This window comes from Podarcis pityusensis, assembly GCF_964106645.2.
Source record: "Podarcis pityusensis genome assembly, chromosome: 17".
Lineage (NCBI taxonomy): Eukaryota > Metazoa > Chordata > Lepidosauria > Squamata > Lacertidae > Podarcis > Podarcis pityusensis.
This window is the reverse complement of record NC_138042.1, coordinates 8,445,525-8,460,829: the sequence shown is the minus strand read 5'-3', so window position 1 is coordinate 8,460,829 and position 15,305 is coordinate 8,445,525. Positions and strand designations below refer to the sequence as shown.

At 49.3% G+C, this 15,305-nt stretch overlaps 2 protein-coding genes across 3 annotated transcripts in view; one reads left to right on the top strand and one right to left on the bottom strand.

The window, feature by feature from the left end:
- Positions 1-11,410, top strand: part of SH2D3A (SH2 domain containing 3A) — a 31,233-nt gene extending 19,823 nt beyond the window's left edge. The window contains exons 6-11 of the mRNA XM_080988148.1: positions 715-1,277; positions 3,251-3,366; positions 5,544-5,715; positions 7,236-7,347; positions 8,342-8,533; positions 9,981-11,410. Of these exons, the coding sequence (XP_080844274.1) occupies positions 715-1,277; positions 3,251-3,366; positions 5,544-5,715; positions 7,236-7,347; positions 8,342-8,533; positions 9,981-10,132 (1,307 nt within the window). The 3' untranslated portion in view covers positions 10,133-11,410. The remainder of the gene's footprint in view (positions 1-714; positions 1,278-3,250; positions 3,367-5,543; positions 5,716-7,235; positions 7,348-8,341; positions 8,534-9,980) is intronic.
- TRIP10 (thyroid hormone receptor interactor 10) overlaps positions 11,114-15,305 on the bottom strand; it is an 81,998-nt gene continuing 77,806 nt past the window's right edge. For both annotated transcript variants that reach the window (XM_080988173.1, XM_080988174.1), the window contains 2 exons: positions 14,557-14,687; positions 11,114-12,712 (listed from right to left, as the gene is read on the bottom strand). In XM_080988173.1, coding sequence (XP_080844299.1) covers positions 12,564-12,712; positions 14,557-14,687 — 280 coding nt within the window. In that variant the 3' untranslated portion in view covers positions 11,114-12,563. The remainder of the gene's footprint in view (positions 12,713-14,556; positions 14,688-15,305) is intronic.

Below are 15,305 nucleotides of genomic sequence, written 5' to 3'. Positions count from 1 at the left end.
AAAAAAAGCAAACTTAGACTGAGTTTTAGCACAGATGAAAAACTTAAAACAAATCCTTATTTCCTGATGGACTATAATGTAACTTAAATAGAAAACTATCTTTAGAAAGATTTTTCATCCAAAAGCATTTTATTTTAAAAATCTAATTTAAATAAAAAAAATCCAATTTAAATTTAAAAAAATCCAATTAATTTTTTTTTTTAAAACCGATTTTTTTTAAAAAAATTGATTTTTATCCACCCTGCCAGGAATGGATAAGACAAGGAAAAGTCCTTACCATCTACTTTTTATTCAATATTTACAGAGAAAGGCTTGGGAATGTAGCCTCTTGGAATAATGACGTTGTCCTGGGTCAATCTCCACCCTCCTCTCCCACTTCCTCATTCGTTATCTCTTCTACAGGTGACGCTGAGGCCACTTTGCTTCTGAGCCCTTTGCTCTCCTACTTTTAAGGCTCGCCAGGTTCTGGGAGATGGCGGGTCTGGAATGCTTTCTAGTGATAATGTGTCAGCCAGCTGCTCCGTCTCTGCCTCATCCTCTCCCATTATTTCCCTACTTTCCCCCTCATCTTCCTCTGAGCTGTGATCCCCCTCAAACCCCTGTTGTAATTCCTTCAGGAAGGTTCAGGCTGGGGAGGTGGTCTCCACCATTCCTCCTCTGCCCAGTCCCTGACACTGTGTGGACTTAGTGCCTGTTCTTTCTTCTGACCCACAGGTAGCCCAGAAACATCACCTGGAGCCCAGGACCGGTGCCAGCTCCCTCCCCTGTCTCCTGCCTTCCGCACAGGCAGCGACCCTGTCCTGCGGCCCAACGCCCTGAAGCCTCGCCCACTGGGAGGTCCACCACTGAGCGGTTCTGAGGGACGGCTCCACTCCAAGGCTCCACCCAAACCTTTGAGGGCCCCGTCCATGCTGGTGAGCGACTACTGCGAACTGGTTCCCAAGGCTCCCGAAGGCCCCGGGAGCCACGTGGAACGTCTACGGAAGGAAGAACGGTGGCGGGGCCAGGCCTACATCACAGAGACGTCCTTTGGGTTCCTGGACACGGAGGGGGCACCTTCTACCCTCCCTGACACGGCGGAGGCTGCCGAGGAGCCAGAATTCGAATGGCCCCTGGTAGAGACCACCTCCTCCTTCCAGCCTCGCCACTTCAAGTCGCTGCTCTTGGCTCCTGACAACAAACCCCTGGAGCCCAGCGCCCTAAAACGTCTCAAGGACCTGTTTGCCCAGCACGACTGCCGGGCAACTGCCCTACACATTCTCCAGGTAGACTGCCAGGTGAGAGACCAGCGGCAGGTGGGTGGGGGACACACAACAACAACATTTCACTTTACCATTCGTCCCGGTGATCTCCTGCCCCCACCTCAAGTATGGCACATTTTGGGCCTTTTATAGATGATTGTTTTTGTCCAAACCTGTCCTGAGAGCTCACTGCTGATCTGTAGTATGTTCTCTGCCGCACCACCACTGTGGCTGGTGCACAAAATATTTCGGCTAGGAGGTGTGTTTTTTTGGTAGGGGGGTGAATTCTCCTTCTCACAATGGGGTAGGGGCTAAATCTAGGTAGGAGACCTGGCTTCCAGCTCAGTATCATGGCTGGGCAATATCTGGTTTTCAGTATTGTGATATATCACCAGCTAAATATTTCAATGTACGGATACATCATAATATCTGAAATGAGAATGGAACTATGGAGAGGCATTGGCTGGCTTCACAGTTTTTCCCACATTGTGATTTTCACAATAACACGCACATGCAAACACACACCATGATTTGCGATATATGGCCAGGTCAAAAATTATGAAACCAATATCAGGATACGGACTTCAAACCAGTTTTAGGTGATACATCCATATATTGCCCAGCCCTATTCTAAGCTGGGGGGAGGGTGTTTCTAGTTTTGCCCAAAGTTGTTGAGCTCCCCCCCACCCCCCACCCAAATCTACACTTTCGACATCAGGATTTTACTGGACATTTCAGTGAAATGCAGAATACAGTCATACCTCAGGTTGCGAACGTGATCTGTGCGGGAGGCATGTTCGTAACCTGCAGTGCTTCTGCGCATGCACGTGACGTCATTTTGTGCATCTGCACATGCTCGAGCACTGAATCCTGGAAATAACCCATTCTGGTACTTTCAGGTTCGGCGCGGTCCGCAACCCAAAAACGTGCAACCCGCAGCATTCATAACCTGAGGTATGACTGTAGAATATCTTCTCTGCCTATAAGCATAAATTATAAAGCTTTCATTCTTTTTAAGATGATGCAAAAACTGACAGATGGACTGTGCCAAGAGCTTTTGTCGACTGGCTAGACCATCGTTTATGTGTCCAACTGCTCTGTGGCTCACAAAAGCTGATCTCTTTGTTGGCCTACAAAATGCCCCAAGACACTGTTGTTTTTACTGTAACACACTGCTATCCTTCTGAAACCCACTCACAGTCCATCCTAGATGGTAAAAGTATAATAAACTAAATAATTAAGGATAAGACCTGCCTTGGTTAAGAGGTAGGTAACCTTTGTCTTTAGTACATCTCAAGACAGAGAGAGAGATGCATGGTGTTGCCCTGAGAACTAAACATGACAAGGTGGACGTTTACTTTTCTTTTAAAATCAATGAATAAATCTCAGAGCAGAAAGCTTTGGAGCCAAGATTTCTCTTCCTTCAGCCCTCTTGCTTACTCCTGCACACATGCTATTTATGACACTGTTTTAATTTTGTTTAACAAAATAAACTTGCCTCATTCAGAAGAGATAGGTTTGCTTTTAAGCCAGAGATTCATTGTGAAGTTTTTAAAAGCCTTATGAAGGCAATGGAGAGCCATGAGATTGGAGCTGTGTGGAAGCGATGTGGGGAAGGCCGACTTGTTTTTAAATGGAAAAAAATGCATGTGGGTTGCATTTTTGCATTCCTACATAGTGCAACTTTCAAAGAAATGTTCTGATTCCTAAAATGCCTGATCTCTCCTCGCTCTAATGGACCAGGGAAGGTTCTCACACGTTGGGTCCCAAAAATGATGATTTTTACTACCACATTGTGTTCGCGTTTTGTTCTTGGGTGCTCACCTGAGCACTTCTCATTGTGCACCTCGTTACAGAAAGCAGATTTTTATGCTTGCTTACCTCAGGTGGGAAGCACGATATCTGTGGCAGCCCACAAGGGAAACCAGCCTGGGGAGCGGAATGGCGGGAGGGTTGGCTGCCTCAAATTCCTCACCCTTTCCCCAAAATGTCCCCCCTCTATTCTTCAGGTTGCCAGAATCATTGGAGTGTCCAAGGAGCAGCGGCGGGTGATGGGGGTCAGCTCAGGTCTGGAACTCATAACCCTCCCTCAAGGGCATCAGTTGCGGAAAGACCTGCTGGAAAGGTATTGACATTTGGGAGTGGGCAATGGAGCAGACACGGGTGGCGCTGTGGGTTAAACCACAGAGCCTAGGGCTTGCCGATCAGAAGGTCGGCGGTTCGAATCCCCGCGATGGGGTGAGCTCCCGTTGCTTGGTCCTTGCTCCTGCCAACCTAGCAGTTCGAAAGCACAATGTGCAAGTAGATAAATAGGTACCGCTCCAGTGGGAAGGTAAACGGCGTTTCCGTGCACTACTCTGGTTCACCAGAAGGAAGTAGTCATGCTGGCCACATGACCCAGAAGCTGTACGCTGGCTCCGTCAGCCAGTAAAGCGAGATGAGCGCTGCAACCCCAGAGTTGTCCATGACTGGACCTAGTGGTCAGGGGTCCCTTTACCTTTAATGGAGCAGACCCCACAAGAGGGGAGAGTGGCATTCCTAGGATGACCACAGCTACCCCAGGAGTTGGTTGTTTGTGGCTCATGCAATTGCTCTGTGTGTTTGTTTGTTTGTGTGTGTGTGTGTGTGTGAAAGAGAGAGAGAGAGAGAGAGAGAGAGAGATCGGGTGTGGGGGGCAACCAAGTCAGTATGGAAATTGTAAACTTTGCTAATGAATGTACTGGGAGGCGGAAAAGAATTTTCTTAGGCCCTGTGTTCTAGGGGCCCTGAAATACTTTTGTGTGTGTTGGCCGCATTTTTCCTCCTTCTAGGGCTTGAGATGAGAATGCAAAGCTGTTTGCCAAGTGGAAACATGTTCGAGTGGGAAATCCAGCAAGGGAAAATCCAGCAGGAGGGTTTTTACGGGGAGTCACCCAGCCTCTGGCCAGACAGAGCTCCAAATAAATAGCTAACTTAGCACTGTGATCTTGTAACTACTCGGTTACCGCTTGGCAACTGGTTGACTGTATTCACTTGAATAGTCTGAGCAGCAAACAGCAGCCCAAACCTCTGTATGCACCATGTTGAGTTTCACACCTGGGCTGTGATGTGATTCTGGCTAATCTGAAAACCTGAGTGTTTTCCCCAAGACTAGAAATCACACGTGCAAAATTCAAAGCCCTTGAGAGTTGAAACATTTGTGGTGGGAAACTCAAGGTGTGGTATTGAAATTGGAGCATGGGTCAGACAGGCCTCAAGCCCTCTTCCTACCACAAAACTGCTGCTGTGCTCCCGAGTTTGGAATGTTTACTTATTAAAATTTATGCTACACCTTTTTGATACGGTGGAGTGGCTAAGAGGCTAAGGATTTGGGGATGTGTCTGGTTCTGAGTTCACGCTGTGACTTAGGCAGACTGTCTCAATGTCAGCCCCACAGCTGCAATAGGGGGAATAATCCTACCTTGCAAGCAGGGGTGCCAACTTGAGTAAAATATTTGGGGGGGGAGGTAAGCCCCACCCCACATAATCACATGATGTGCACACGCACCATTTGAGTGGCAATGCCCATCAACATTGGTGGGGGGCAACCTCCTCAAATATTTTATGGGGGACCTCAGCCCCCAAGAATTCGCTCCTGTGTTTGCAAGGGTTTGCGATATAATGTGGTTGTGATGTTACTTGATCACTCAGCAGTAGTATAAAATTCTGTTCTTCTGATGGTAGGTGATGGGATTAGGAATTTCCTGAATTATGGGTATATTCAAACACATTTAGCATTGGATAAGATGGGAGTAAGGGACGCGGGTGGCGCTGTGGTTTAAACCACTGAGCCTAGGGCTTGCCGATCGGAAGGTCGGCAGTTCGAATCCCCGTGACAGGGTGAGCTCCCGTTGTTTGGTCCCTGCTTCTGCCCGCCTAGCAGTTCGAAAGCACGTCAAAGTGCAAGTAGATAAATAGGTACCCCTCCGGCGGGAAGGTAAACAGCGTTTCCATGCGCTGCTCTGGTTCCCCAGAAGCGGCTTAGTCATGCTGGCCACATGACTTGGAAGCTGTCTGCGGACAAATGCCGGCTCCCTCGGCCTATAGAGCGAGATGAGTGTGCAACCCCAGAGTTGTCTGGGACTGGACCTAACGGTCAGGGGTACCTTTACCTTTAAGATGTCCATTTTCTGTGGCACAGCACCCTCTTGTGGTGATTTCATGGGAGGACAAAATAAAACTCTATAATTATCTGTCATTGCTTCTGCACAAGACTGTGTTTGTTTTGAGGGCAGCAGCGACCCCTGTCTGTCCACTCAAGATTCCCCCTTTGCCAACCCTCAGGCACCACCTCATCGCTCTGGGCATCGCTGTGGACATCCTAGGCTGCACAGGGTCCCCAGCTGAGCGGGCGGCCATTCTGCACAAGATCATTCTGCTGGCGGTGGAGCTGTGGAAGTCAGCGGGGGACCTCTTTGCCCTCTCTGCTGTGATGAAAGCCTTGCAGCTGCCGCAGGTGAGAGATGAGTAGGGAGTGAAATGAACAGTAAGGCATTTGCCAACACTCTGGTCACGGGATCTGCTGCAGGGTATGGAAAGCCAAGGCTGTGGAGCAGCTGTTTGCCCAGGAGGATTGTGTAGTGGGCCACGGACAAGCGTGGCCCTTCGGAAAAGCCAGCCCTGCTCTCACTTTGTGTGACTTGCTGTTAGATGGCTGTTGTGATCTCTCCTCCCCTCAAACCACTTTCATCTGAAAAACAAATATCTAGTTTCTGGGCCTCACTGAAGGATGTACAGTGGTACCTTGGGTTACATACGCTTCAGGTTACAGACTCCGCTAACCCAGAAGTAGTACCTCGGGTTAAGAACTTTGCTTCAGGATGAGAAGAGAAATCGTGCTCTGGCGGTGCGGTGGCAGCAGGAGGCCCCATTAGCTAAAGTGGTGCTCCAGGTTAAGAACAGTTTCAGGTTAAGAACGGACCTCCAGAACGAATTAAGTACGTAACCAGAGGTACCACTGTAATGTGCTTTAGAACATGAGAGCGTGGATATTTTAACAGAGCCATGTTTCCTCAGAATGGGGAGGCTTCATCCCAGTTATCAACATCCTTCTTGAATTCTTCTGATGTTTCATTAAAAAGTCCCTGCTCGTGGCATGTACAAAGTTATACCTCAATAAATCTGCACATGCTGATAATGCCAGCCCATATTTTGGTCCTGAACTTGCCATTCAAGGCCAAGAGGCTTCGGGCTCAGAAAAAAATGTGCAGATTAATGCCAGTAAAAGGGATCGAATTTAAATTTGCCCAGCCACAGGGTGTGAATATAGAAGAAGCCCTGGCTGTTATGCAGAAGCTTGCATACAGACTTATTAACCGCCTTGTGTGGATTTAACACATTTCCATCCTGTATATCAGGGGTAGGCAACACCTGGGAGCCAGTGTGGTGTAGTGGTTAAGAGCGGTGGACTCGTAATCTGGGGAACCGGGTTCGCATCTCCGCTCCTCCACATGCAGCTGCTGGGAGACCTTGGGCTAGTCACACTTCTTTGAAGTCTCTCAGCCCCACTCACCTCACAGAGTGTTTGTTGTGGGGGAGGAAGGGAAAGGGGTTTGTTAGCCGCTTTGAGACTCCTTCGGGTAGTGATAAAGCGGGATATCAAATCCAAACTCTTCTTCTTCTTCTGGATTAGGCTGGATGCGGCCCAATCGCCTTCTCAATCCGGCCCACGGACGGTCTGGGAATCAGTGTGTTTACATGAGTAGAATGTGTGCTTTTATTTAAAATGTACCTCTGAATTATTTGTGGGGCATAGGAATTCGTTCACCCCCCTCCCAAATATAGTCCAGCCCCCCCACATGGTCTGAGGGATAGTAGACTGGCCCACGGCTGAAAAAGGTTGCTGACCCCTGTTTTAATGCTCTGTGGGTTTTTTTTTAAAAAAACCTTATCAGGTCAATCACCCAGGTCTTTTTGTGACACAGAAGTCTGCTGGTAGCTGGTCCAGTAAGTTTGACTCTGCTTCTCCCTCTACAGATCACACGACTGGAACAAACATGGAGGCACCTGCGCCAGAACCACACACAGAGCGCCATCACTTTTGAGAAGATGCTGAAGCCTCTCATGGGGTGCCTGAACCGGGCTGAAGGTGAGGCCTCTTAGCCATTTTGACGGAGGCACGCCCAAGGATGCAGAACATGGCGTCTACGCGATGACATGGTTCTATGGCTCCCTTTCCACATGCTTGAACCTAGTTGTGGTTTGCAGGTGTCGCACAGTGTATAGCCCCACAGACGTTTATTTTTGTGGCCTCCACATGGGAGGTTATGATGTTTGGATCATCTGCCTGTGCCACAGTTCACAGGAAGGGCTTTGCTAGAACCGTAGAATTGTAGAGTTGAAAGGGACCTATTAAAAACCATTTGGTACCCTTCTGAAACCTTCGTTTCCATGCTTTGGTACTAAACACTATGGCAGCTCTTGGCTTGTCATTGCAGCCCCCCCCCCCCCCAATCTCAAGGTCAGGTCACTTTTGTACCCACCTTTCAACGTGCAGAAGGCGGTGTTTGGCTACAGCCCCATTTACATGGCGGCCCAGGAAGAAAAAGCCTGTGCAGGGGGAGCTGGGGGTGATGTGAACGCAATGCTGCCTCCCCATCTTGGAAGTAGGTGTGGATGGAGGCAACTACCTTGCCTGTGGCTGGGGACCACTCTGTAGGCTCCTCCTGCAGTTGGATGACACCCAGATGAATTATGTGCACAGGCTCTTGGAGAAAAAATTCATCCTTCCTATATACTTGCATCTAATATACCGTTGCTCTCCTACTGTCTCCTGAAGCTCCATTTTTTGTTTTTAAAAAAGCATTATTAATTTACTTACTGAGCTCTAAATTGAAGCAGCAGCATTTTTGAGAATTTGCACGTCAGCCTGTTAGCCAGCGCTGTCTGCTCTGACTGATAGCAACTCCTTAAGGTCTTTCCCATTACAAAAAGGCTCCTGGGGTCCTTTTAACTGGAGATGCCAGGAATCAAACACAGGACTTTTGCCTGCAAGGCATGGGCTCTTCTAGTTGTGGCCCCTTCCATTTTTCTTTTTTAAAAAATAATTTAATTATAAAGTGATTTGTGCTTCTGCCCCACAGGGAATTCAGTCCCCACCCTGAAGGAAGTTGCAGTTCCCCACATCCTGCCCCTCCTCTGCCTTATGGAAGGAGAAGAAGTCTGGAGTAGCAATGAGGAGACCTGTGACGCTCTTCTACGGACACTGGAAGCAGCTCGGTTCATGGCCAACAACGCCAGTGCCTACCGAATCAGTGCTGAAGCAAAGCTCCAAGGTAGGATAGCTCTGGACAGTACTGATGAGCCCAAGCCTGTCCAGAGATTGGCTGCTTCATCCCTTTACAGTCTCATTTTGTGCTCAGGTTAGAGTACAGTATATGAGAGACTTACATTTTATTCTCTCAAACATTTACAACTGCATATGCATGGAACGTTTCTTGGGAGTACATGGAGATTGTTTGTTGTAGAGATTTCCAGAAACCGAAAAAGTTAAGGAAACAAAGTTGGCTGAGCTGCAGAAATAGACAGATGCATCCAGGGGCAAAGTGAGTGTCATGGCTGTGTAGGGGTTGGAACCTGGGCTTTCCAAAGCGAAATCTGGCAGGCAACCGTTCCATCGCTGACTTTTGCCACAGCAAAAGAGGCTGCTGCTGCTACTGTTGCTGGACTGTGTTTTGCCTGCCAGCCAAGTTCTGCAGCATGGATTCCTAGGTCCAGCCTTGCTCTTGCCATGGGTGGCACCTCCTTCTGTCCTACGGAGTGGCAGAAACATTGCCATTCCCTCTGTAAGTGCCATGTGTTCATGTGCAGATGCATGCCCTGTTTGACACCCCCCCCCCCAATTCAAGCAAGAGACTGTTGGGTGTCCTCAGTCAAATCCTGTAGCCACATTGGTGCTGAAAATGTGAAGCAGCGAGATTTTTTTGGAAGGTTGTGAAGAGGTGTAGGTTGCACATCACAAAAACACCCGAGGGGATCCTCAAAGCGAGGCCTCTCAGGCGCACGTGCAACTTGTGCCAAGGCCTTCCCTCGCCTACATTTTATTCTAGGCAGCGAAGGCTTCTGCACTTCCATTATTTTCTTCTGTGTCAGCTTGTCTTAGCCCCAGGCAAACACTCTCTCCCTTCTCCAGCCAGCTTTTCTGCTGCCTTTCCAATAAAAAAGCTAGATAGCAAGAACCAACCCACAGGAGTTCATGTCTTGTAGAACTACTTGAGTAGCCTATTAGTTCCTTTCCCTGAAGCTCGGGGGGTTAAATTTGCGACATGCTGCATCTGTCCACTGTGGCTTGTGTTGCTTGTGATAACCATCATAATCTGCTTTGCTCAGGATCTGAATTCTGCACAGCCAACACCTGGTGCCTCAAGCAGAGGCTTGCAGAGAGGCATTCCTTTTCATGCTGCCTTAATGTTTTCATGCATGTGTGTTTAAGCTGATGCACAAAAGCGCCACTGTGGCCCAGAGGGGCTGCCCTTTCTTCTACCTGGTATTGTGGCATCTAAAGAATATGGTTTCGTGCTGAGCCTTTCCGTTAAGCCAGCACTGCTCAAACTGCTGTTTTGTTATGTCCTGGAACTGCTTCTCTCTAAGCTTATAATGTGCAACTTCACACCTTGAGCCACCTCTATTGTGGGCAAACCTGGTGCCTGACCTACGTGTAACTCTCTCACTCCCCATGGACAACTGCTGGAGCCTCACGGCTGTTTTTTATCCCTTCTCCAGGGTTCCAAGGTACTCCAGAACTCCTGGAAGCATTCCAGACTGAGTTTTCCCTCCGCTTATTCTGGGGCAGCAGAGGAGCCGATGTGGACCGGGTAGAGAGGCACAAGAAATTTGAACAGATCCTGACTGTCCTTTCCCAGAAATTGGAATGAATGGGACTAAGAGTTTTGCACTCCTGACACACCAGCTGGGATGCACGCAGGGAACGGCAAAGAGTAATTGGTTGAGAAGCCAAAGGAAGAAGCACCTGCTGCTGCCACGAGAAACTTCCGGGACTGGAAGGCACAGACGGCAGCGTTCGCAAGGAGCCGAGACTTTTCGGTGAGAGAGACGTTCCTTCTAGGAAACAAATGGTCGTCTTTCTATGCTGCCTGAGGCCACTGGGGCCTTTCCCAGCCTTTGAGAATACAGGCAGCCTCTGCTGGGGACTGAACAGGTAGAAAGCAGTCAAAGGCCTTTGTTACTATATGGTGGTGGAAGCATTCTGTTCCCATCCTACTCTAGTTTGAATGCCAATTAAGAATGCTACAGATGGGGAAATCTGGGATTACCGGCGTGGTTTTAGAACCCAGGAAGTTACATTTTACACACCCCTTCTGTTTCAGCACATGCTTATAGGTATCCGTGTTGGTGTTTGGACCAAGGCTGTTGAAACTTAACCGCAGATGTATTTAAGCTCTCCAAGCTAACTTTGCCTGATTAGTGGCACTTGCCCAATACTGATGCTGGAAGGTGTCTCCCCACTCCAAAATTAAAGGAGATACTCAAGGCACTGTTCTTTCTAGAATTAGATGTAATTAATCTTAAGCAGTTGAGCACCGCCCCCCAAACCCTCAGGTTATGAAACTCCCTCATCTCACTACAGCTCTGCAGTAGAAATTGTGAAATAGTGGTCTTCCAGCAACCCCCATAACCTAATCCTGGGGGGCTGAGGGCTGAAGGGCCCTGGGTCTCCTAACACCCTTGATTTGCCAAGTGCCATTTCATATTTTGCTGCCGTCTATGTCATGTATGCTTTGCTTACAAGCCATAGAGGCAGCTTATGATAAAGGGGCAGAAAGGTTGGTTGGCAGGGGGTCTTTGTGATAAATAGGGACAGGGGGTAGTCCGCTCCCAAATGATCGACATACACAGCCATCTAGCATTTTTATAAACTTCTTAAAAAACCCGCACTTGGGAGGCCAGAGAAACCAACAGTCAACTGCACAGGCTAAATTTTGTCTGCTATTTACATAAAGTGTAAAAAGGCACCAGCAAATACATTCTACATCTCGAGAGAGAGTGTGGCTCGGGCCCCCCCAAATCCCCTTACCCCCCCTCCATGCTTTATGGGGGAACCAGGGTTAAGAGCCAGGGACATTTTACCGATTATGTGAGTAAGAAGCTAAACTGAGTGGTAAAATAAATTGGTCACTGTATAAAAAGGCTAATATGTTAAGAGTCCTCTTTTTGTTTTGTTTCCTAAAAACAAAGCCACACGAAAGTCCACAGATCTGGGGGGCAGGAAGTAATTGGTGGCTGTCCCCAATGGCAAAGTTCAGGGTTCAGGGTAGTGACTCCAGGGAGTAGGCACTTCTGAATGGCTGAAGGGGCCAGGCCAATCAATCCAGGAAAAATAAAGTGCGTTTCAAGGAAAGAGGAGCTGGGTGTGTTTGATGCGGCTGTGGCATTTGGCCTGCCTTCCGAGCAGAGGTGGTGGTGCTCACACCTTACGCAGCGATAGCAGCCGACTGCCTTGTCAAGCAGCTATTCATAACCCGGTTCTCCCTCCACCCTACCCCAGAAAGCCAATGGCAGGCACAGTGGCATGAGGGTGCAAGTTAAAGGCGTCCTTTCAATTCGGCTCCCTTCTCACTGGTACACACACACACATACATACACACAAACAAACAAACACACAGAGTCTACTGACTTGCAGTGCAAAGCAGCTACTGATTCCTTAGAGAGAGCTCTGCTCCAACCAGCCCTACTGAGGGGGATGGCTGCCACCTTGCCCCCATGAGAAGGCGGGCCCATTTTGCCCAGGGCAGCTGGGAGAGAGGAAGCAACGCCCCCCCGCGCGCGCATGCCACACCAATTGTGCTTAACCGATGGGAGACCCACCCAGGGCTAGAGGCGGGAAGCAAGGCATCCCCATCCTTTATGCAGAACCGCAACGTTGCTAAAGGAGGAAGCAAGCGGCACGTTTCGATCCGTTCCTGCTAGAGAACGTTTTGCGAGGGATCTAGTGTAGCTAAGCTTGCTTCCAAAGGCATGGCGGGGAGGGAGGAAAGGGAAATTACTGGTTGGGGGCACATTATTAGCATGGAGACCAATTCCACCCCTCTCCCCCATGGCTCTTATCCAAGATTTTGAGCGGGCTGCAGCCATCATTTCTTCTCTTCAGGCAAGCAAAGTCGCCTCCCCCAGTTTCTGCAGTGGTGATTTGGTGTGACCTTCCTTCTCGGATGGGGTCACCCGCAGCCGGCATTGCACTGTCCTTCCCCCAGTCAGTTGAAACACTGCACCTCTCTTCCACACGCGCCCTGCTGTTGACTCAGAAGTCTCCAAGCCGCAGGCCTCGTACCACGGCCAATTCGGCACTCAGTTGAGGTTGACCCGCAGGTAGGAAGTGGGGACGTACCCCTCGCCTCCTTTGCTTCGCCGTACACGGGTCCACCCGTCGCCCTTGTCCTCCTCCATCAAGCCGAGCTCTTCGCCCTCCAGCATGGAGATCGTACCTTCACTGGAACCTGGAGTGGGGTGGAGAGCAAGCAAGCTGGCAAGTGAGCAGAAGCTTAAGTAATAACCCAAAGTAAAAAAAAAAAGAAAAAAGGGTAAAGGTAAAGGACCCCTGGACGGTTAAGTCCAGTCAAAGGCGACTATGGGGTTGCGGCGCTCATCTCACTTTCAGGCTGAGGGAGCTGGCGTTTGTCCGCAGACAGCTTTCCGGGTCATGTGGCCAGCATGACTAAACCGCATCTGGTGCAATGGAACACCGTGACGGAAACCAGGGTGCACGGAAACGCCGTTTACCTTCCCACCACAGCAGTACCTATTTATCTACTTGCACTGGTGTGCTTTCAGACTGCTAGGTTGGCAGGAGCTGGGACAGAGCAATGGGAACTCACTCAATCACGGGGATTTGAACCGCCGACCTTCTGATTGGCAAGCTCAAGAGGCTCAGTGGTTTATTTAGGTTGGTTTACCTCTGCCTCCATAGCCCATGCGGCTGGGATACTTGACCGGTGTTCCCAGCCAGGACATTGGCAGGGAAACAGCTGTAGCAACCCCTCCACAGTCCCAGAAAGACTGTATGGGGTGAGCTTTGCCATCTTGGATGAGCCATTAGTGCTCTAGGGAGGGGCGTCCTGTGACAGGACTATTTGCATGCTGAGGGTCTGCCAAAGTGCAGGAAAGGTACAACAGAACTCAGGTTCCGGAGAATCTTCCTTTTCGCTACTGCACTTCCCCCATCGTTCAGCCCGGACACTGAAGTCCAGTCCCAAGGGCCTTCTGGCAGTTCCCTCACTGCGAGAAGTGAGGTTACAGGGAACCAGGCAGAGGGTCTTCTTGGTAGTGGTGCGCACCCTGTGGAATGCCCTCCCATCAGATGTCAAGGAAATAAACAACTATCTCACTTTCGGAAGACATCTGAAGGCAGCTCTGTTTAGGGAGGATTTTAATGTTTGATGTTTTATCGTGTTTTTAATATTCTGTTGCGAGCCACCCAGAGCAGCTGGGGAAACCCAGCTAGATGGGCAGGGTATAAATAATAAATTATTATTATTTTGAGGGGTGAAAGTGTGCAGTGGTAGAAGCCCCAATGAAACAATTATGCAAACTGGACCATTTTGCACATGCGTTACAAATAAAACAATTTGCGGGGATTTGTACAGTGTAAATTTTGTGGCTCTTGGGTTCCTCCCCCACTTCAAGGCATCATGGCTACCTTTGCTTTCTCTAGAACTTATAGGATGAGGAATCACATTTTCCGGATACAGGACACTACTTTTTGTTAGAAAACTGTGCTGGCGGGGCAGGAAGAGAATAAGACTGGGTCTCTTTCTTAGGCCAAACCATATAGGCCAAAAGGAGCCTGGCCTGGCCTGGCCACTGACTCCTTCACAAGTTGGCGCTGCCAAGTTAGCAGGGTGAAATAGCACATTCCAAACAGCACAGTCCAAAAGCAGGACTGTTCCTTGCAAATATAGTAAGGTAACGGTAAAGGGACCCCTGACCATTAGGTCCATTCGCGGACGACTCTGGGGTTGCGGCGCTCATCACTTTATTGGCCGAGGGAGCCGGCGTACAGCTTCCGGGTCATGTGGCCAGCATGACTAAGCCGCTTCTGGTGAACCAGAGCAGTGCACAGAAATGCCGTTTACCTTCCCGCCGGAGCGGTACCTATTTCTCTATTTGCACTTTGACATGCTTTCGAACTGCTAGGTTGGCAGGAGCAGGGACCGAGCAACGGGAGCTCACCCCGTCGTGGGGGTTCGAACCGCCAACCTCCTGATCGGCAAGTCCTAGGCTCTGTGGTTTAACCCACAGCACCACCCGCGTCCCTTTGCAAATATAGTTGCTGAGCAGGTACCTTCAAACTGATAGAGAGCCACACAGGTGCCTATGGGAGACGTCAACTCCTCCTCAAAGTCGTCATCAAACTCGGTGTAAATGGGCTGGTTGAGTGTGTCCTGGTTCTCATCGGAGTGGGTGGTGTTGAGGCTGCAAGGGGAAGGGAGAAAAGAGAGTGAAGCTGGTTCTCTCTCCAGCGCTGGGATCAAAGCAAGTCAAGGAACCAGGGCCGCTGGGCTCTCCTGCAAGAGCTTCCCATAGACAAATGCTTCCCTCCGATATTCAGAACCTCCATATTTATGCTGCACCGCAAATGGCAATTACTGAATCTGACCAAAAGCCAGGAGGGTCAGTACCAGTTAATGGGATGGAGGTGGGAGAAAAACCAAAGAATCGGAAGGGAGAGAAAAAGAAATGTTCTCCTTACCAGAAAGCAAACGATCCCTTCCCTGGCCCAAAAGGTAGGACGATCCAGCTGCTAACCTACACAAATCTACCTATTCAATTCAGGCTCATAATGCACCAATAAAGCAGATGCACTCTACAGAGGATAAGGCGCAGCTCACGCAAGCGAGCCAAGCCACTTTCCGCAGGGGATCATTGTCCATTTAAGCTCTGAGAAAACTTGACCTTAAACGAACTTCAAATAGGAGATGGTTATATTTGCACGTAGCCACCAACTGACTTCTGTGAATGGGTCATGGAATCGTAGAATTGGAAAGGGCACCAAGCGTAATCTAGTCCAACCCCCTGAAACGCAGCGTCACT